Genomic DNA, 18,699 nt, shown 5'->3' on the forward strand with positions numbered 1-18,699 from the left:
TATGGGGCGAAGATATATAAAGATAAATCGTGTGGAACCGTTATCGGTTACCTTTGTTTCAGTACATAATTTCACACAGAGACACAATGAGTAAAAGGGGCGCGATCTCAAGCTATTGACAGACATTAAAACTATCCAATGGATTAACAGAGAATCAGTCCGTTGACCAATCGTTGCAAAGAATTATTAAATACCGCCAATAAGGCGGTACTTCCTCAAATTCCCTTGGTTACCCACATGGAAACGCGGGTCTCTTGTGTTTGATTTCAACGGTCTTTCCTGAGACAGGCTTGAACGTTTTTATGCACGTTTAAAAGAGTTTGATTAACTTAAAAGAAACATGAAGATCGAGGAGGTGAAAAGCACAACGAAGACGCAACGCATTGCCTCTCACAGCCATGTGAAGGGATTGGGGCTGGACGAGGCCGGTAATGCTAAACAGTCGTCGTCCGGGCTGGTGGGACAGGAGACTGCTAGAGAGGTAACCAAATTATTGGTTATAAAGAATTACGTACATTGCCTTTGGTTGTTTGCTTAGATCACATGTCAATTTATTAAATAATAAGAATAGAAAGTCATTAAAGTTGGACAGAAAAGAACTGTAGTTTAAATATTTGATATATGTGATATATCCATAAATAGAGGGATAATAGTCCATTAGAAATACACATGCATTTGAAAACTATATTTATAGCTTTAAATAGGATTGTAACCAGACATTGTTATTTTTAGTCCTATTTATTATCAATATAAAAAAAATCAATGCAGTGTTTTATTTTTAGACAAGGATATTGATATTTTTTACATTGTTGCTTTTTAGGCCTGTGGCATCATTGTGGAGCTCATTCGTCTTAAGAAGATGGCTGGCAGAGCTGTTCTACTTGCAGGACCTCCTGGAACTGGAAAGGTAAATACAGTGGCTTCCATCCCATCAGTCACTGGTAGTCACTAATAGACTAAGAGCTAGTTATTGTGTGATTGTTTAATTGATTGTTCTAATTCTGTATCATGTAGACTGCCCTAGCATTGGCCATGGCACAGGAACTGGGGAATAAGGTTCCATTCTGTCCTATGGTGGGCAGTGAAGTCTATTCATCAGAAATCAAGAAAACTGAAGTGCTGATGGAGAACTTCAGAAGAGCAATAGGTAAGCTATCACTTGACAGATCTAATACTTGTCCAATTTGGTTGACAGCACACCTGTACACACCATACAAATTGTGACCGAAGTCTGTATAAATGTAATAAACAATGGCATGCTTAGGTCAGGTGAGCTGTATAATTGGTTATTTATTCATTCTTCTTATTAAGGTGTTTGTTTTGATTGTGCATGCAGGTCTGCGTATCAAAGAGACTAAAGAGGTTTATGAAGGTGAGGTCACTGAACTGACCCCGTGCGAGACTGAGAACCCAATGGGGGGCTATGGCAAAACTGTCAGTCATGTCATTATTGGGTTGAAGACAGCAAAGGGCACCAAACAGTTAAAGGTAAGAAAGTGAAAGTGTCTTAATTTTCGTGGATGCTTATATTGCAATGATAAGGATGTGAGCAGATTGCATGTTTAAAGGTTGAAACTATACTACTTTGTAGTGTGTATATTTCATATCCCCTGTGTGTATGCAGCTGGATCCCAGTATATATGAAAGCTTGCAGAAGGAGAGAGTCGAGGTCGGTGATGTTATCTACATTGAAGCCAACAGTGGGGCAGTCAAGGTACAAACATATTTTTTCTCTCTCAGATGTCCACCTGGATAATGTTTTCTTTCAGTGCAGGTGGGCTGGTAGATATGCTTCCTGCTGCTAGCCGACCATTCATTCCTGCAATACATATGTGTGTGGTTGTAATCCATGTTTTTGGTTTACAGAGGCAAGGTCGATGCGATACATTTGCAACAGAGTTCGATTTAGAAGCAGAAGAGTATGTACCATTACCGAAAGGCGACGTTCACAAGAAGAAAGAGATTATTCAGGATGTTACACTTCATGACCTGGATATTGCTAATGCAAGACCTCAGGTATCCACACAAACTTCTCATGTATTTAATATAATGTGCTCATTTAAAAACAGACCTCAAATGCTACAATGCAAAAATTTTATGCATGTGTCTTGTATTTTCCAGGGAGGTCAGGACATACTTTCTATGATGGGTCAACTGATGAAGCCCAAAAAGACAGAAATCACTGGTATTACACTTTATTATTTAAACTGGTATAAATGAAATTAGTTTATAAACTGGCCACACTTATCATTCTTAAACTGTATAATGCATGTCGTGTATATTTTTGCAGATAAACTGCGAGGTGAGATCAATAAAGTGGTGAACAAGTACATAGATCAGGGAGTGGCAGAGCTGGTTCCAGGGGTTCTGTTTATTGATGAGGTTCACATGCTGGACATTGAGTGTTTCACCTATCTGCACCGAGCACTGGAGAGCTCCATCGCTCCCATTGTTGTGTTTGCATCCAACCGAGGAAACTGCCTTATCAGGTGTGTTTCTTATACTTTGGGTTATTTAAATAGCAGTTTCAGAATCATTTTAAAGTTTCTTTGCTGTACAGTTGCTCAACAATGTTACAAATGTCAATTTTTTTAGGGGCACAGAGGATATCAGCTCCCCTCATGGAATTCCACTGGATCTACTAGATCGAGTCATGATTATCAGGACAATGCTGTACACGCCACAAGAAATGAAACAGGTGTGCTCTCGGCAATGGTTTAGTGGGCTTCTTAAATGAACAGTTCCCCAAATTTAATAATTTGCTCACCCCCATGTAACCTTTTTAATTTCTTGGAACATAAACAAGAGAATTGTATGGACAACCACCTTAGTCACGATTTACTTATATTTAACAAGTTTTCGATACAATTGGAGACAAGCATTGGAGTAAATATTTTTGCCATTACATGTTTTTGTTTGCTTTGCATGCTGTATATAGATTATAAAGATTCGAGCACAGACAGAGGGCATCAACATCATCGAAGAGGCTTTATCTCACCTTGGAGATATTGGTACCAAAACTACACTCAGGTAACATTCATACCTAGATGCACACCACATCTAACTTTGACTATGTTTTGCAACAAAAATGATAAATTACTGAGATACATTAAGCTGTCACACAACAGGGATTTTGTAACTTTTGCAATATTTTTTGTGTCATGCAGATATGCTGTTCAGCTGCTGACCCCTGCCAGTCTGCTGGCACGAGTTCAGGGGAAGGAAGTAGTCGAAAAAGAAAATATCGAAGAAATTAATGAACTCTTCTATGATGCCAAGTCTTCTGCCAAGATTCTTCAAGACCAGCACACCAAGTTTATGAAATAACTCAAGCTCTCTTGCTCTCTCTCTCTCTCTCTCTCTCTCTCTCTCTCTCTCTCTGTCTCTCTCGCTTTGTACGCCCTCCTTTTGTTTGCTTGACTGACTCTTTCAATCCAATTTATCATACGTTTTAACTGTGTGGTGGTCACACAGTCAAAGAGAAAATTGCGGCTACTGTATTGTTCTACACACTCTTCAGACTAAGTCTTTCAATTTCTGCTTAAATGAACTGAATTCTTCATTGAAGTTTTATCTCTCATACATTTTTCTGTTATTAGTTATCAGTTGTTCTGTATGATGTCTTTTTGGTTTGTTCTTGAAAAGGACTTGTTCTTGTTTGAAAAGGAATCTTTTTGATAGCAATGTGAAATACAAATGGTATTGAATTAAACATATAATTTGTTACATTTATAAAGCTTTTTACATGTCCTTTTATTATAATGAAACAAAATCAGTGGTTCAAATATTTTGTAGTCTGTAGCTTATGTGTTTTCAACATGTCACCCATGTAGAATAAAACACGCTATTCTACAGTATGATTCCTGATATGACTGGAATCTGCATTTCATATAATTATTGATGTCATCCACATCAAATATAAAAGTACAAGTCATTTCATATGTGCATAGTGATGATCAGGCTTTAGGTTCAGAAAAAAAACTGTTTTATTATTGTGAAGTCCTAAGTTTTCGGACAAAATCTGACATCACAAAATCTCAATGCATTTTTATATTTAAGAAATGCACATAACATAATTTCAGCTCGATAATTTACTTAAACAGAGTAGAGTATGTGGTCGTACAATGTCACTTTCTCTTGCTGGATGTGTTAAAAACTGTCTCAGATCCGGAGCGTGCTTTGCTGAATACTGATGGAGCGACTTTCCCAGCTCGTTCTGACAACAAAAAACAGTAACATAATTTGCATTTTGTGTTTTTATATCATGATCAAATTTAGCAAGTACTCAAAAATTTCAAACTTAAAGTATTAATGGTCTTTCATGTGTTATTTGACATGCTTTCAAGGAGACACGATTGTAAAGTCTTTGAAAATTTTAATTATCCTAATTTAACAAACAGCTTAACTAGATTTCAAAAGATAATATTTAAAATACTATTTATATATGATATAATATTTAAAAGCTAATAAAAAAAGACAATACGGTTTGACTTGCAGAGGGAACACTACATAAACTCCCTTCACCAACTGTGTTTGAGTTCGGACTTCTCTACTATATATGGAGTGGAAACATCATAAAACCGCACACATGTATACACACAGGAAGGAAAATACAAACAAGCTTGGATTCAGTTCTTGACTGTTTAAATTAGTTTTTAAAATGTTTTTGTTACTAGCATTTACTGCTTGACTAACCACATTCCTGCATCACTTCAAAGGTTTTGCTCTTCATCTCTGTCCCAGAGGCAAGTTTATCCCTCGCACCAATCAGTTCCTCCGCATTTACTTCAGGCCTCTTCATCGTCCCCTCATCTCCTGCTTCCTGCGGAAAGAAGCACGGAAATATTAACAAACAGAACATTTCTCACCTCTGTTTCTCAGCCTTGTATCTCTTACCTGAGACATTGTGCACTTAAGTTTTTAAGTTCCAAAGCTCTGCTGAAGTTTCTTCCTCTGTTTCTCGTCACATATGGATTTATAAACACACACCCTTCCCTTGCAAAGTCCAATCCCAAGTGGGCCATATTTCTTATGGCCAAAGAATGAGTCATACTGGTACTCCTCCCATTTAATTTGGGTCACTGTTCTTTCAGGGACATGAAGCCATTATTAAAAGCATGACATCTTCAATACAATTGGTTCCAGCTGCTCAGAAATGCTAACAGCGGGGTATGGTTTATGTCAAAACATTGTCTGTGCAGATGCTTGTAAATGCCTCTAAATGAGAGGACGTGTTTTTGGAATTGTGGAACTGTTTGATGTTTGTTTGTTTATTTGTCCGTCTTCCGTATTCCTTTGGAATGACATCTTTTGCAAGGAGATATGCTTTGAAATGACTAAATATCCAGCCATGGATAAGTCTGTGTAATCTATAACCTGTTTGTAAACTCAGCACAACATTTCAAAGAGTTATGTCAAATTTTAGTCTATAATGTGAAATAAAAACAAAAAATAATAAATACATTTTTATCAAAAACTATTTTATTTGTATCTAGGCATGATAATACTAGATAATATTTTACAATAGTGTCTTAAATTCAAATGGTAACCAGCACCGTTTACATCTGTTTTACATATAAACATTACATACAGTCGACATAACTTTTAAACCGTAAGCACTGCCTTTTTAAATGTGTATGTCCCAAGGATGCAAACGCAAGATCTACTTTGATCTTGAAGTAAAGATTCCAAACTACATTTGAAAACATACTGATTGTTTACATTTACTTCATACAATATTAAATAAAACTTGCCCATGTTCAGTAAGGCAATATTTGGTCCATGACATGTTAGTGTCAATGGTTTTCAAAATCAATACAGCTTATGTACGTTTCTTGCTGTATTTGGGTAACAATTGAGTTCTGATGAACTGCACAAGTCTCGTTTCTGTTAGTAACACTGTGATGACCACACCCAGGAGACAAACTGCCCCCACGGCAACATGAATCAGTCTGGGCAACCAGCCACTATCACAGCAGAACATTCTCTAAAAAGAAAAAGAGGTTAAAAAATAAATGTGTCGATCACACAACATTAATCCATGTTCAAACTTAAAAAGTAATTTGCTACAATACCTCTGAAAAGGCTGTGAGGGCGTAGCTCATCCCAAGTACAACTATGACAGCCGAATGTGGGCGGAGCCCCCACAGGGGTGTGTATTCACTTTGCAGGAAATACCGATGTATATAAATAATGCTGTGAGTTATTCGTAAAGCCATGTTACAGCAATTTGCTAAAATGAAGCCAACTCCGCCCAACATCCAGGTTAGCCAATAGGAGAGCAGCAGGAAGGATGCAGACAGGCCCAGCATCACTAAATTGTATCTAAAGAAACCATGTTAAATAGTAAATGTAAAAATATACATTTTTATAATTCTAAAAAGCACTCAGGCACTCAATTATTGTTATTTTTACAATTAAAAATATTGTATTGAATTGTATTGTTTTGTTTACCTGTCAACTTCTTCCTTGCTCATGGCAGCAAAAGCAAAACACTCGGTTACTCCGTTAATAGCTAACAGCAAAACATAGCAGCTATAAAATTGTAGGAGAGTTGGCCCTGTAAAATATAAATACAAAAAACACTGCATACATAAATAAAACTGTGCCATTATATTATTTGAAAAGTTCAAAGCTTAATTGTGTTATTTCTTAGCCACTACCATAAGCAAATAAAATAGCAAAAATTATGTTTTCTAAACGCTTTCTCTCATCTGCCATTGGTCAGGAAAAAATTGCCAATGTGGTATTTCAACATTAGAAAATTATTGCCAGTTGTGTTTAAACCTGATCCACTGCTTAGAAGCTCTCCACCATAGATGTCCAGTGCTAGATGGGAATATGCATAACCAAACACTGCGATGATCAGGCCAATCAAAAGCACCAGCTTCAAAAGACATTCCAGTACCTCAGCTGCCATAGAAATGTCCTCCTGTGGTCAAATCAAAATTTCACAATCATATATCTGACTGGCTGCATTAACTACAGTTAGACAATTAAATGGACACTGACTTGTTTTTGAGAGTGTACGCTTCGACCACGCTCCAGGACCTTAGCGAAGAAAACGTAAAAACTTTCTTCGATAGGCAGGAAAAGAAACCGTGCGACCATCGAACCAAGATTATTTATTATATCATAAACCCCTGTAAAGTAATACCAGGAAAAAAAAATTGATACGAATACATTGTTTGTGCATTGGGAATATCATTTGGGTGTTTGACACTAACCCTGGTCTCCAAAGTTAAGAACATTCAAAAACGTCATCACATAACGCTCTCCTACAAAATCAAAACAAACCTTTTATCAAATGTAATCCAAGAACAATTTATAGAAAAGTAGTTTGTGTATGAAGCAGTTGTAAATATCTAAATAAATATGAGTTACACTGACCTTCTGTAAGTATCTGTTTTAGGAAGGATTGTTTGAAAAAGCTCCATGTTAGTGTGGTCAACTTCCAGTTAAGCAGTGGCTAAAAAAAAAAAACACCTTAGTTCAACTGAAACAATCATGTTTACGACTGCCTTAACAGATAAATGGTCTAATCTCACCTCATGGTCCACCCTCGATGGGAGCAGGTCTTTGATGCGGCGAAAAGGGAACAATTTACTCTCTGCTTCCTCCGAGCCAAGGAAATGGACAAAGTACAGCACGTAACAAAGGAGCAAAAACCCTGCATAAACACACTTTCGAATCAAAAACACACAAACTTAAGATTACATATGGAAAGGCACTATAGACTTTGCGTATGTTCAATGTGTAAATTTGCAAACATACACACCTGGGCTGCAGAGAAGATATAAAGCCCCCAATGAGGTGCTGAGACCACCATCACTACGGTAATAAGACACTTTGCGATCATGGCTAGACTTTCTGCAATCACCTGTCAAATAAAAATATTCATTTAGCACATTTAAATGATGAGACATCAGTTCTAACTCAACATGAAGTGTATGCAAGATACAATAAGAGAATAAAAGAAAAGATTTTGACACCTTCAAACGAACAAACATGTGCACATGAGCAAGAACCCAGAGAGGTTCAGCGAGCAGCTCTGTAAGTGCAGCTAGGCAGAACAATCCAACAGCAGGAAAATAATGCGGGATGGTGTCCGGATCAGGTGCCTGCAGCATCCACCACCACACACAGACCAACAACACACCCCACAAGCAGCCCAGAGGGAATCTGAAAATTTGAGAAAACCAGAGTCATGTTCTTAACAGACCTTTAAAAGTCTCAAATAAAAGCGCTGGAGCTCAGGTGATGTATTTTGGCAGAAAAGCTACCATTCTTTAAAGCTACCGTATCAAAATACAGAAAAGTTGCTGAATACATGCAAATTGCATCATCAGTGCCTGCTGCAGGATGATGTTAAAATAAGAAAAAAAAAACATTTTAATCATAACAAATGTGAAACACCCTCAATTATAAACATGCCAAATTTATTTTTAGACACCTACATGTGACAGCCAAACAAAAAAATTCTACTGTTCCAACCAAAGATCACATCACAAAAGAATTCCAACTTACGTTAGCCATAACAGGTTGATCACCTGTCTCCAGTTACGCCCCGCCCCTTCACCGCTTAAACACGCCCTCCGAAACGCCTCCCTGGACAGAAACACCAACGTAGAATAGAGCAGCATCAACCTGTAACAAAAACATACTTTACAGTTAATTACCTATTAAGAAAACACAATATAAAAACTTGTCTTTGTGTCATGTAAGGGTAAGCTTACCTCACATTTACTACACCTATCAGCTCCTTAGATACATAGCGCAAAGTGAATGCGTTTAAAAGAAACGTCAACAACCGAAACATGACCTGCAATAGAAAGTATATTAAGAATAGAAATATCGACTACAGAGCTGTATTTAGAGGACGTGTACGTGTGTGACGGTAACCGTACCTGAAGCAGAACAGTGTAAGATGCTAGTGTCGATGCACGCTTGAGTACATCCTCTGAGCCCATGGTAAATATACTTGTTAAACTCAATTAACTAGTTCTTAAGCTCACTGTTCAAGTCGCCGGCGTTGACAAAGAAAGTTCTACTACCGCCACTTCATTTCACCAACACGGTAGCCTACAGTGCTTACTTTCAGTAAAACTCCTATTGGATTTCACAATGTAGAACTGCCAGCTTGTCAAATAAAGTACACTTCCGCCTCACTGTAGAAAGGTTTCAAAATAAAAGTATTTATCGTGGGCGTTTCTAACTATCGGTTTGAGGGAGTAAGCGAGACTAATTGATTCATATTTAAGTATTCATAATTTCTGTAAAAGTACAAAATCGATGATTGTAGCACTGGTTTTATTGTAGTTTATATCAGGACTTTTAACGTTCAAACAGGAAGTGTCTTCTTCATGCTCCTCAAAATCACAATTCAGTAAGGTTTTTAACAACTCTAGTTAATAACCCATGTTGTCCTACTTTGGGATCCAACAAACATCTCAATTTGGATGATTAGTTCTTGTTTTAAAGAGTCCATGTGCAATAAGAAATGGTTGCATCGACTTCTGCTCTCGTCGCTGCTGCACAGAAGTTCTTGTGTGTTGGTAGGAAACGTTTTTCTTCGTCGACATGTCTTAATTTGACCGTTCAACTAATGGCTGTGGATCTGGGCGTCAAACATGCTCTGCTGTACGACTGTAATGCAGCATCACCAGAGCAAGTCCATCTATTCCTTAACTCACTACCGGATCTTGGAATTATAACCAACGAACTTCGAATGTTCTCCATAGACGACAACATCATCATTTTTAACCCTGCTACAATGGAGTCCTACCTGGATGAACTGCTTCAAAACAAAAGTCTCTTTCTTATTGACGTATGCCCCTCTAGAAAACAACCTGTCTTGACTGGAATTGAGAAAAGAACCGAAGAAATGATCAAATCTATTTTAGGGTTATTCAGGAATGAAGTGAATGAAAGCTCCTCAGTCATTGTGGTGGAAGAGAAGTTGTATGATGAGTGGAACTTGTGCACTCTCTTTGGAATCCTGTTGGGTTATCCTGCCACTTACTGGTTTGACCAAACCAAAGGATTTGGAAACTGCTTGTCTATGACACCATTGATCCTGTGCACAGTTCAAGTCAAGTGGGAGATAAATGACATCAAACATTACTGTTGTCTGTACTCATTCAGTGTTCCCGAGGAACTGTGGATGGAAATAGAAAGTCGTATGAAGCGGTGGATTGAGTGTCTGAGAGAGAGATTTAACAAACAGACAGTTTTGACTGACCTTTGCTTTTCAAGGGAAACTGTCTCTTTACCTGCTGTTACACTTTGACCATTTTTTTTAACATAAAATACATAGTTATAATGCAGTCCTATAATAGACATTTTTGCTAAATTGTCTCTTAATTATTGCTTGTTGTATTAAGGATGCAGGCAGTCTTTTATCATTTTTCGTTTTTGGTAGCGTATTCGTAAGTGTATTCTTTCAAAGCAACCTAAAAAATAAAAAATATATTGCAATTGTAAATTACTATAATGTAAATGTGGCAACTTAATGGTAACTAAAGATAAAGTCTTGAAAAATGTAGCGTTAATAAGCACACTTGTTTTTGCTATTTTGTTTATTAGGTAGAACAAAATATTATTAACAGGTACGTTATTCTGATGTGTTTCAAAGCACTGTATCAAACAACCGTACATTTAGGATTTATTTTTTTAAATAGGGCTTAATCTTTAACATTACCGCCGTTAGCGATTGAAATAAAAATATTTCATGATTTTTGTGACAATAGTTCCAAAATTATTGAGGGTCATGGTGATTTACTTTTTAATAAATCATGGTTCAAACAGTAGCTAGATACATGAAGTATACAGTTACTTTGTCACGATGCTTAAAATAAAATAGAGCCTATATTAAAGTAATTCTGCAGTACCTTTGTACTTTGAGGTAGAATTCAGATCATTGTTCAAGAAGCCTTGACCCAAATCAAAACTATGTTTCATATTGTAGACTGTAAAACATGAAATTGACCGTCATGGTCATGAATGAAGGTTCCTGAGCCAGTGACGTAATAACCCCTTCTCAGCAGAGTTGAATGGCTGGCAAGACTTCTCCACATCGAGCGCTCAGCCTGACATCAGCAAGGTGATCGGCTCTTGTAGGTCCTATATTTACTATGGCAATTGGAAGTTTTCTTTCACTGGCTGCAAGGAGAAAACGGTACCCTGAATAAACCTGGAAAAGGACAGAGAGTTGTTTTTTTAGTAAATTAATTTACTGAATCACTTAATTTCTATGGAAACTTCACAGGCTTTACTCACCTGAAGAGAAGATCCAGTCACAAGCACAGCATCAGATTCGGCCAGCTTGGTATGCACAAACTGAACTGTATCCCGGTTCACTACATCACCAAAAAACGTCACCTCAGGTTTAAGGATACCACCACAGCCGTCACAAGCAGGTACTCTGAAGTTCATGACCTGCTCATCCTCCAGAAACACATCTCCATCTGGAGCCACAGCACCGGCACTTACTGCCCAGGCTGGATTTAATGCCGCAAACCGCTTTTGAAGCTCTGCTCGCCGAGACAGACTCCCACAGCCCAAACATACAACCCTTAAACCAAAAAAACACACTATTTTTTAACCTTTGCTGGTCTTCCAATTATTTTTGATCTTAAAAATAAGTTACATATCTGTTTTACTTCACCTGTGTGAACATCCATGTAGTTCAGTTAATCTCTGACTACCAGCCTTTGAGTGCAAGGCATCTACATTCTGAGTGACAAGCCAGTGTAATTTTCCCTTATCTTCCCAGTACTTTAAGGCAACGTGCGAAGAATTAGGAAAGTGGGAAGAGAATTGTGGCCACCCCACGTAATTCCGTGCCCAGTATCTCTGCCTTGCTTTCGCACTGCGCACAAACTCTGAGTGTTGCATAGGCCGTCTGTCTGTTCGTGCATACAGTCCAACACCTTCTGACCGATAGTCTGGGATGCCAGATTCAGTGGAGAGTCCAGCCCCACTGATTACAAATAGACGGGAAGATTGTGACACGATAGCCTGGACCTGCTCCATAGCGCTGGAGTCAACTGAGCCACTTGCAGGAACAAATCTCTGGACTGCCGATTGTATTGTAGAAGCTTGTCTTCCTAGTGCCACACTTGGAGGCAGGGATCGCCATGACAACAGCATCTATAGACCCACCCACAGCAAAATTAAGTGCGTAAATGGCAAAATACCACTGGCCGTCTACCTATGTCATTGTGTTTGATGCATAAGAAAAATCACATTTGTTTTTTATTATGTTATGGTTTTTCATATTCAGAAAACATATGGACGTCACAATTCTGCAGACATGATGCAAAACTGACAACTAAATAATATAGTTATTTTTCTCACGTGATTTTTTTCAGTGAAAAATTCGACGATTAATATTCACAAAAATTGAAAACCAAATATACATGATAATCACAATTCTGTTTAGTTATTTCTGACATAAGAACACGAGCTGAAAAAGGCGCATGGACTTCTAAAATCTTTTCATTATAACATCAGCACGCTTTTTCCCACAAAATAGATTGGTCAAGCTCAAGGTCAACTATTACGTTAAAAAAACATGACCTCGGAACAATCTTGAATATTAAGTTTTATGAATTTTTACGAACAAAACAAACATCTAGGTGAAAAGTGAATAACTTTGAAACTATTCAAATGCTATGCAGACACCAATAATAAACACGCGATGGATATTATGTCCGAATACAGATCTTATGCATAAACTGAGACGTAAAACTAATGACATTATAACCTACCTGCATTAACAAAATCCTCAACACCAAAAGGTTACGTTGATTCAAAATAAATTACTATTGAGCTCTCAGTTGTTGAGGTCGTCAAAATAACAACTTCCGTGTTGTAACAAAGATGGATTATGGGAAATGTAGTGAAAGCTTGCAGTCGGAAATCTTTCCTTTGGGACGTTTATAAGAACATAAACAGTATTAAGCTATTTATAACACTTAATGACATAAAAGTCTGTTCACTGATATTGCAGCTTTAACCGTTTAAAGAGCATTTTATCGTATGACAAGAATGAAACATTTACAGACTGAAAATTACAAAATGAAAGATTTTTTTTATTTTTCTGAATTAACTTTTAACAGGTAAGTATTCGAGCACAAATGGTTATTCTTGCTTGATTTTTGCTTAATTCTCTGAATTCCAAATAAAAACATTTTTTTATATTTATGCCGAAAATGAAAACGGGACCAAAAATATGTATTGTTTTCGGAGCTTGAATATTGCAAAGAAAATATGTTCATATTCGTTTTTAAACACCATACTACTAAAGTTTTACAATTAATCTTATAAAATGACCCTGATTTTTAAGCCTTTGAGTGTATACCGTCCCTCACATTCCTGTAGGGTGACTTCATGCCATACCTAAGGTGTAGTTTTGCCTGAATTTGACAAACATTGTGATGGAAAAACATAATAGAAATGCTAACTATAGTCAAATTTGTAGTGGTCTCTTTTCCCCCAGAGATATGCATACAGGATATGCTCCGTGGTTTTGGATGACAACCTATTGTCATAAATGCCATCGGCCAGCCATTCATCTGTTTTTAGAATATGCTGCACACGTCTTTATTGCAGAACTGCAAGATCTCTGTAAAAGGAAAGAAAGTTCAAATAAAAAACTGTTTACATATTTAACCTATGTGCAGTTTTAAAATAAAATTGGTTGCAAGATAAATGTAACATTATTGCTATGCATGCTTTCTTTTCATTTATACTTGAATGTGTGCAATTAAAGATGCTCTCTGCCTGTAGGTAGAACTCTTCTCCCAGTATAGTACGGTAGTCCTTGTGACTAGTCTGAACAAGGCACTTTGTAGCATCTTTGAAGAGAAGGTCGCTCTCGCCATACTGCTCAGACTCAAATAGGTGGAATCCAGTATTTGGATGACCTGCTATTGTCTCCTAAAAAAACAAAACACATCTTTGTGATATTCTATATTCCGCAGGCAATTTGCCCTGCTGAAGGACATTACCATCCCGATGTTTAAGATGATGCTATAAACTGAAGGCGAATTATCAATTTAACAACTATGTCAAAGTGCACACCTGTGACTTCATCAGAAGGTCATAAATGCGAGCTGTAAGAACAGGACGTGTCATGACAATATTTGGAGGAACTGCTCCTAAGTTACATGTTTTCCATTCAGTCAAAGGAGCACGATTTCCATCCACACAAAGCAATTCAAAGTCCCAGGTGAGCCACCCTGCTGCCCAGCCACTGCTGTTTAGACCTATCAATCAGACAATGAGAAACAAGAGTAAATATGAGAAACAAGAGTTACTGTATATACAATTAATACGTCTGTGCATCCTCCAATACGTTTAATGTTGATCTCAAGATTGTGGTGGTCCATAAAGGCCACATCTCCAAAGCTCTTCCCACTGGGGTCTCCAACCAAGCACCTACAGGAACAGTTTTAAAAATTTTAAAGCCTGCTTAGTTACGTTTTTAGTTTTTTTCTGTGAGACATTTTTCTTCATAACACTTTTAGTTGAACTGTGCAAATAACAGCAGCTCCTCACCTTAATGCACCCATATTGCCATAGTAACGCTCATTATGGTTGTCAGTACACCGTCTGGTGGCGGCTTCCTCAGTCCCACCCATACACACCTTACATAGACTGCCTTGACCTCCTGGCAAACAACCTTTCCAAAACACCTCAGCGTACACTAACAACAGAAAACTATCTTCATCATTACCATTCAGAGATGATTGATAAATTATTAGATCAACAAGATGTAGTACCTTTACTTGGCTCACAGGTGGCACTGTTGTTGTGTTCTGTGCTAAGCGTGTGTCTAACAGGTAAAACCCAGCCTGCAGGACTGTACATGTGACCATGGCAGGAGCGTCTTCCTCCCAGGCTTCCAAAATTCAGACTTTTGCTTATCCGACGTACGACTGCCAAGCCATACACCGGCGGCAAATCTACTCGGAGATAAACATTTGGTGTAAAAATAATAAAAGCGGTGTATAAATTACACAACTCATTTTGTTCATCATTACCATCACTTTCATAATGGCCTCCTGCTCCATCAAGGTCACACTTCTCTCCTTAATTTAGGATGAACAGGCATAAAAAAGTGAGATTAGAAAGATAAATCAGAAGAACGTGTCAAAGGGATAGTTCACCTTAAAGATGAAAATTCTATAACCATTTACACACACTGTTGTCATTTTAAACCAGTTTGATTTTCTTTCTCCTGCAAAACGCAAAAGAAGATATTTTGAAATAAGTGTTGGTCCTCATTTACTTCTATTGTACAGACACAAAACAATGGGGACCAAAGGTTTTCTGTTAACAACATTTTTCAAAATATCTTTTTTTGCATTTTGCAGGAGAAAGAGGGTCATACAGGATTAAAATGACAAGAGTAAATAATAGCTGAATTTTTACTTCGAAGGTGATGAAAGAATTATATACCATAATATTCAGTCACAACAGGGACAAGGCCACATTTTCCAGCTATGAAAGCATGAGTGGCATCCAGGGACACAGCATCCACCTCATCTTTCTGTGAACATAAACAATTTATTGTGTTCAAGGTAATACTGAGACATTAAAATTACTTACATACAGGGCTCTGAATTTACATTTTACCATATTTGCAAATTGTATGCAAGGTAAAAAAATGACAAGTGATTGTTATAAAATATATATATTTGTCCTGCAGAAAATGGCATTAAGTAAACATGTAATTTTTTTTCAAAAATGGTCTTACTGGACCTTGATCTTCTCAATGCAGTCGCTCATTGATGAGGCTTTCACGCACACAAGAGGATCTGACTTTATATTAAGAGCCCACTGCTCACACTTCTTCTGCTCGGCATGACTTATACAGCACCACCTCACCACGCTGTCCTCCAGCGAGCTACCTGACCACAGACACACACAAATTCAAGTCTAAGCTTATCATAACTGAGAGTTTCACGTACAGGAGAAGCCATTTTTCACCTTCATGTCCAAGGCCCTTAAGCAAGGCCACATAGTCCAGTCCAAGAACCTGGCTAATGTCCATGTCATCCATCAAAACAGAGAGTTTATCAGTCGTATCTTTGAAGAGAAGGTCACTTCCACCATAAGTTGCTGATTCAAATAGTTGGAACCGCTGGCGTTCCTTTCCCCTCCAGCCAAATGCCACCTGTCAGAAATAGTACAAAAAAAAGAAAGGAAGTGAGAGGTTTCAGGTTTAAGCCAAATGTGACCGATGTTAAGACAGATCTTCATGCAATCATACCTGGGCAGCTAACAAGAACTTCCGAGCAATTTTGCGGCTGTTCATACGTGTGATCACACCTCCTACAGGGCCTCGTCCAAGATTACACTTACTGTAACTACTTAAGGGGGCCTGTGTACCATCCGTACACAACAGTCTGAACTCGTCTTTCTCGCTTTCTGTTGAGGAAAGAGGAAGGAAATTGAGGGTATAGAAATAAGTTGGATGTTTTATTATAAAATAATTAAAAAAATTCACTTACCAGCTATGCTGTCTAGAGCTGTATGGTCCACAAAGGCAACGTCTCCTGCCCCTGACTGCAGACATCTGAGACAGTAATACGAGATAATAAAAGTGTCCAATCAAGATTCTCCAATGTTATATACAGTATATGTATTGTATGTAATATTATTTTAGGTATGCTTTCTAACCTGAGTGCCCCTTGGTTGTGATAGAATGGCTCGCTGTGAGAGGTCTCACAATGAAAATTCTTCTGACGAATATATGATCTTTGACCCTTGCACAAGGAACAGAGACTGGCTCCCATTGCAGATGCACCGGGCACACAGCTGGCATTGAAGAAACCACTAACAGCTGACAAAACAGTAAAGATCTATGAATGAAACAGCTTTCACAACCCATTCTCTTTTTAGTCTCAGTACTTCCATACTATGAAAGTCAAAGGGTACCAATGTTGTTCGGTTAAAAAAGTCTACTAAAAAAGTCGACGGTTTTCTGGATAGTTCCTTAATGTCTTGTCATGATAAGCTGGGTTACCCTGACTAAGAGGCTCATTCTCTCCCCAGGGCAGAAGATTGCGAGAGAGCAGATGTCCTAAAGGCAGACTCCAGCCCGCAGTCCAGCGTGCTCCACTGTGACAGCTCCTACTGCCCTTCAAAGAGCGCATATCTAGTATACTATCATTCCGCACAACAGCCACTGCAAGAATACAACCACCTGAGATATAAAACAAGGATGATTCAGAGAGAGGGAGAGAGACAGAGAGATGGAGTAAAAAACAACATACAAGTCAAATTATGTCTTAAGCAAACATTGCACACAATATTGCAAATTCACTTTGAAGAACATTTGATTTACATACACCCTAATTACATACAGATTTATAATTCAATATAAATCTAGAAAGAGGTTAAACCATTAGGTTGTGGCACAATACCATCTTTGTAGATTTCCTTTGCAACTGTTGTGAGACCAAACTGTTTCACTGCAGAATAAACCTCTCCAGCATCCAGATTCACCAAATCAGCTTTATTATCCTGACAGGAGATGAAAAGTAATTCTTGCAAATTAATAAAACGAGTTTTTTTCAGTTTAAAAAAATAAGGTTTACACACCCGTATCTTATTAATGCAGTCTGATGTGCCATAAGCTTTCACACATGAGAGACGCCCAAAGGCGGCGAGAGCTGCGGGTGGAAGGACGCTGGCCAGCGCTTTGGCGAGCTCCGCACATTTCTTCTGCTCCGGCTCTGATACAGTACACCAGCGCATCTTCTTTCCTAAACGAACAAATGCACTTACAAAATACTTTATAGTCTTATAATATTTTATATAATAATGGCCAATTCTTGCCAAATTCAGTCAAAACGCACCTAGTTTTTTTACTAGCCAATGGCTTCACAGAAAACAGATTCACTATACCACGTCACAGAAAACCCATTTTTTATAGAAAAATATATACACCTTTAAACATTTTTTTATACTTTAATTACATATGTAAATAAAAGCGTTAGACATGAGGCATAATAAAAACTCTCCGAAAGGTAAATTTACCTGCCCAAGATAACAGTCGTGCGCATGCAATTCAAATAAACGATCTAAAATATCCAAAAGAAACCATATTAAAGTTTGGTTTGCCTTTCGTGCATTTGTATTCTAAAAAAATTTTTTTTTTTTAATGCCAACACGTGCACATACCAATAGCAACGATTTCAGTGATTTAAGAGAGATGCACATCACGGTTACCAAAAATAAATAAATCAACCAAAACGACGTAACTAACCAAACTAATTTCTATTTATGTAAATGACAAATCACACTTACCCAAACAGGTGATAGAGCACAACAGTAATATAACAACACATGTTTCCTTCATCGTAGTTTTAATAATCACTGCTGGAAAATGTTAAGAATCAGAAGAGGACACAACCTGTTTCAACGAGCCGTGAAATCCACAATGGAGCAGACATGTCGCCTATTGAAGATCTGTGTCAAAATTTGCAACAGTTTTAAAAACGTGCATTGGGTAAGAGAGTGTTTTCAAAGAAAAGAGTGCTTATAAATGCGCGCATGTGGAAAATATTAGAGTGGTCCTCTCTCATGTCACGTGGAAGATTTTCCTTGCCTGCCGTTTTTGAAGGCATTTCCAGAGTGCGTATGCTGTGTGGAATGACCTCCTATTTATTATCAATAAAATATTAT

At 37.8% G+C, this 18,699-nt stretch overlaps 6 protein-coding genes across 8 annotated transcripts; 2 read left to right on the forward strand and 4 right to left on the reverse strand.

Moving 5' to 3' along the window:
• Positions 1-82: 82 nt before the first annotated feature.
• Positions 83-3,736, forward strand: ruvbl1 (RuvB-like AAA ATPase 1). The gene is made up of 11 exons (XM_056751118.1): positions 83-481; positions 821-907; positions 1,015-1,147; positions 1,337-1,488; positions 1,625-1,714; positions 1,867-2,016; positions 2,122-2,185; positions 2,291-2,489; positions 2,596-2,698; positions 2,939-3,030; positions 3,168-3,736. The coding sequence occupies exons 1-11, from the start codon at positions 341-343 to the stop codon at positions 3,325-3,327; spliced, it is 1,371 nt and encodes a 456-aa protein (XP_056607096.1). The 5' UTR covers positions 83-340; the 3' UTR covers positions 3,328-3,736.
• A 232-nt stretch (positions 3,737-3,968) lies between these two features.
• mustn1a (musculoskeletal, embryonic nuclear protein 1a) lies at positions 3,969-5,334 on the reverse strand. The gene is made up of 3 exons (XM_056751634.1): positions 4,897-5,334; positions 4,696-4,822; positions 3,969-4,216 (listed from the first exon to the last, which is right to left on the reverse strand). Exons 1-3 carry the CDS (start codon positions 4,903-4,905, stop codon positions 4,128-4,130), a joined length of 225 nt encoding a protein of 74 aa, XP_056607612.1. The 5' UTR covers positions 4,906-5,334; the 3' UTR covers positions 3,969-4,127.
• Positions 5,335-5,463: 129 nt separating this feature from the next.
• rft1 (RFT1 homolog) lies at positions 5,464-9,148 on the reverse strand. Its single transcript, XM_056751622.1, has 13 exons — positions 8,907-9,148; positions 8,736-8,821; positions 8,527-8,646; positions 7,992-8,181; positions 7,778-7,879; positions 7,548-7,682; positions 7,390-7,468; positions 7,227-7,277; positions 7,012-7,142; positions 6,787-6,931; positions 6,454-6,559; positions 6,075-6,324; positions 5,464-5,986 (listed from the first exon to the last, which is right to left on the reverse strand). Exons 1-13 carry the CDS (start codon positions 8,967-8,969, stop codon positions 5,822-5,824), a joined length of 1,623 nt encoding a protein of 540 aa, XP_056607600.1. The 5' UTR covers positions 8,970-9,148; the 3' UTR covers positions 5,464-5,821.
• Positions 9,149-9,337: 189 nt separating this feature from the next.
• c6h1orf74 (chromosome 6 C1orf74 homolog) lies at positions 9,338-10,433 on the forward strand. The gene has a single exon (XM_056751629.1). It carries the CDS (start codon positions 9,500-9,502, stop codon positions 10,286-10,288), a length of 789 nt encoding a protein of 262 aa, XP_056607607.1. The 5' UTR covers positions 9,338-9,499; the 3' UTR covers positions 10,289-10,433.
• A 176-nt stretch (positions 10,434-10,609) lies between these two features.
• On the reverse strand, positions 10,610-12,912 carry sirt4 (sirtuin 4). The gene is made up of 4 exons (XM_056751628.1): positions 12,771-12,912; positions 11,666-12,150; positions 11,278-11,572; positions 10,610-11,191 (listed from the first exon to the last, which is right to left on the reverse strand). Exons 1-4 carry the CDS (start codon positions 12,774-12,776, stop codon positions 11,039-11,041), a joined length of 939 nt encoding a protein of 312 aa, XP_056607606.1. The 5' UTR covers positions 12,777-12,912; the 3' UTR covers positions 10,610-11,038.
• Positions 12,913-13,110: 198 nt separating this feature from the next.
• sxph (saxiphilin) lies at positions 13,111-18,638 on the reverse strand. 3 transcript variants are annotated; one of them, XM_056751621.1, is made up of 18 exons: positions 18,322-18,638; positions 18,052-18,095; positions 17,614-17,777; positions 17,436-17,535; positions 17,036-17,215; positions 16,690-16,852; positions 16,521-16,585; positions 16,280-16,437; positions 15,997-16,183; positions 15,769-15,917; positions 15,466-15,556; positions 15,048-15,095; positions 14,787-14,969; positions 14,563-14,710; positions 14,360-14,442; positions 14,086-14,270; positions 13,755-13,941; positions 13,581-13,627 (listed from the first exon to the last, which is right to left on the reverse strand). In XM_056751621.1, exons 3-18 carry the CDS (start codon positions 17,767-17,769, stop codon positions 13,584-13,586), a joined length of 2,127 nt encoding a protein of 708 aa, XP_056607599.1. In that variant the 5' UTR covers positions 17,770-17,777; positions 18,052-18,095; positions 18,322-18,638; the 3' UTR covers positions 13,581-13,583. The 3 variants fall into 3 exon arrangements, with proteins under 3 accessions (XP_056607598.1, XP_056607599.1, XP_056607597.1); XM_056751620.1 differs by lacking the exon at positions 18,052-18,095 and having other exon boundaries at positions 13,111-13,627; positions 13,786-13,941; XM_056751619.1 differs by lacking the exon at positions 18,052-18,095.
• Positions 18,639-18,699: the final 61 nt, after the last annotated feature.

This window comes from Triplophysa dalaica, chromosome 6 (assembly GCF_015846415.1).
Source record: "Triplophysa dalaica isolate WHDGS20190420 chromosome 6, ASM1584641v1, whole genome shotgun sequence".
Classification (NCBI taxonomy): domain Eukaryota; kingdom Metazoa; phylum Chordata; class Actinopteri; order Cypriniformes; family Nemacheilidae; genus Triplophysa; species Triplophysa dalaica.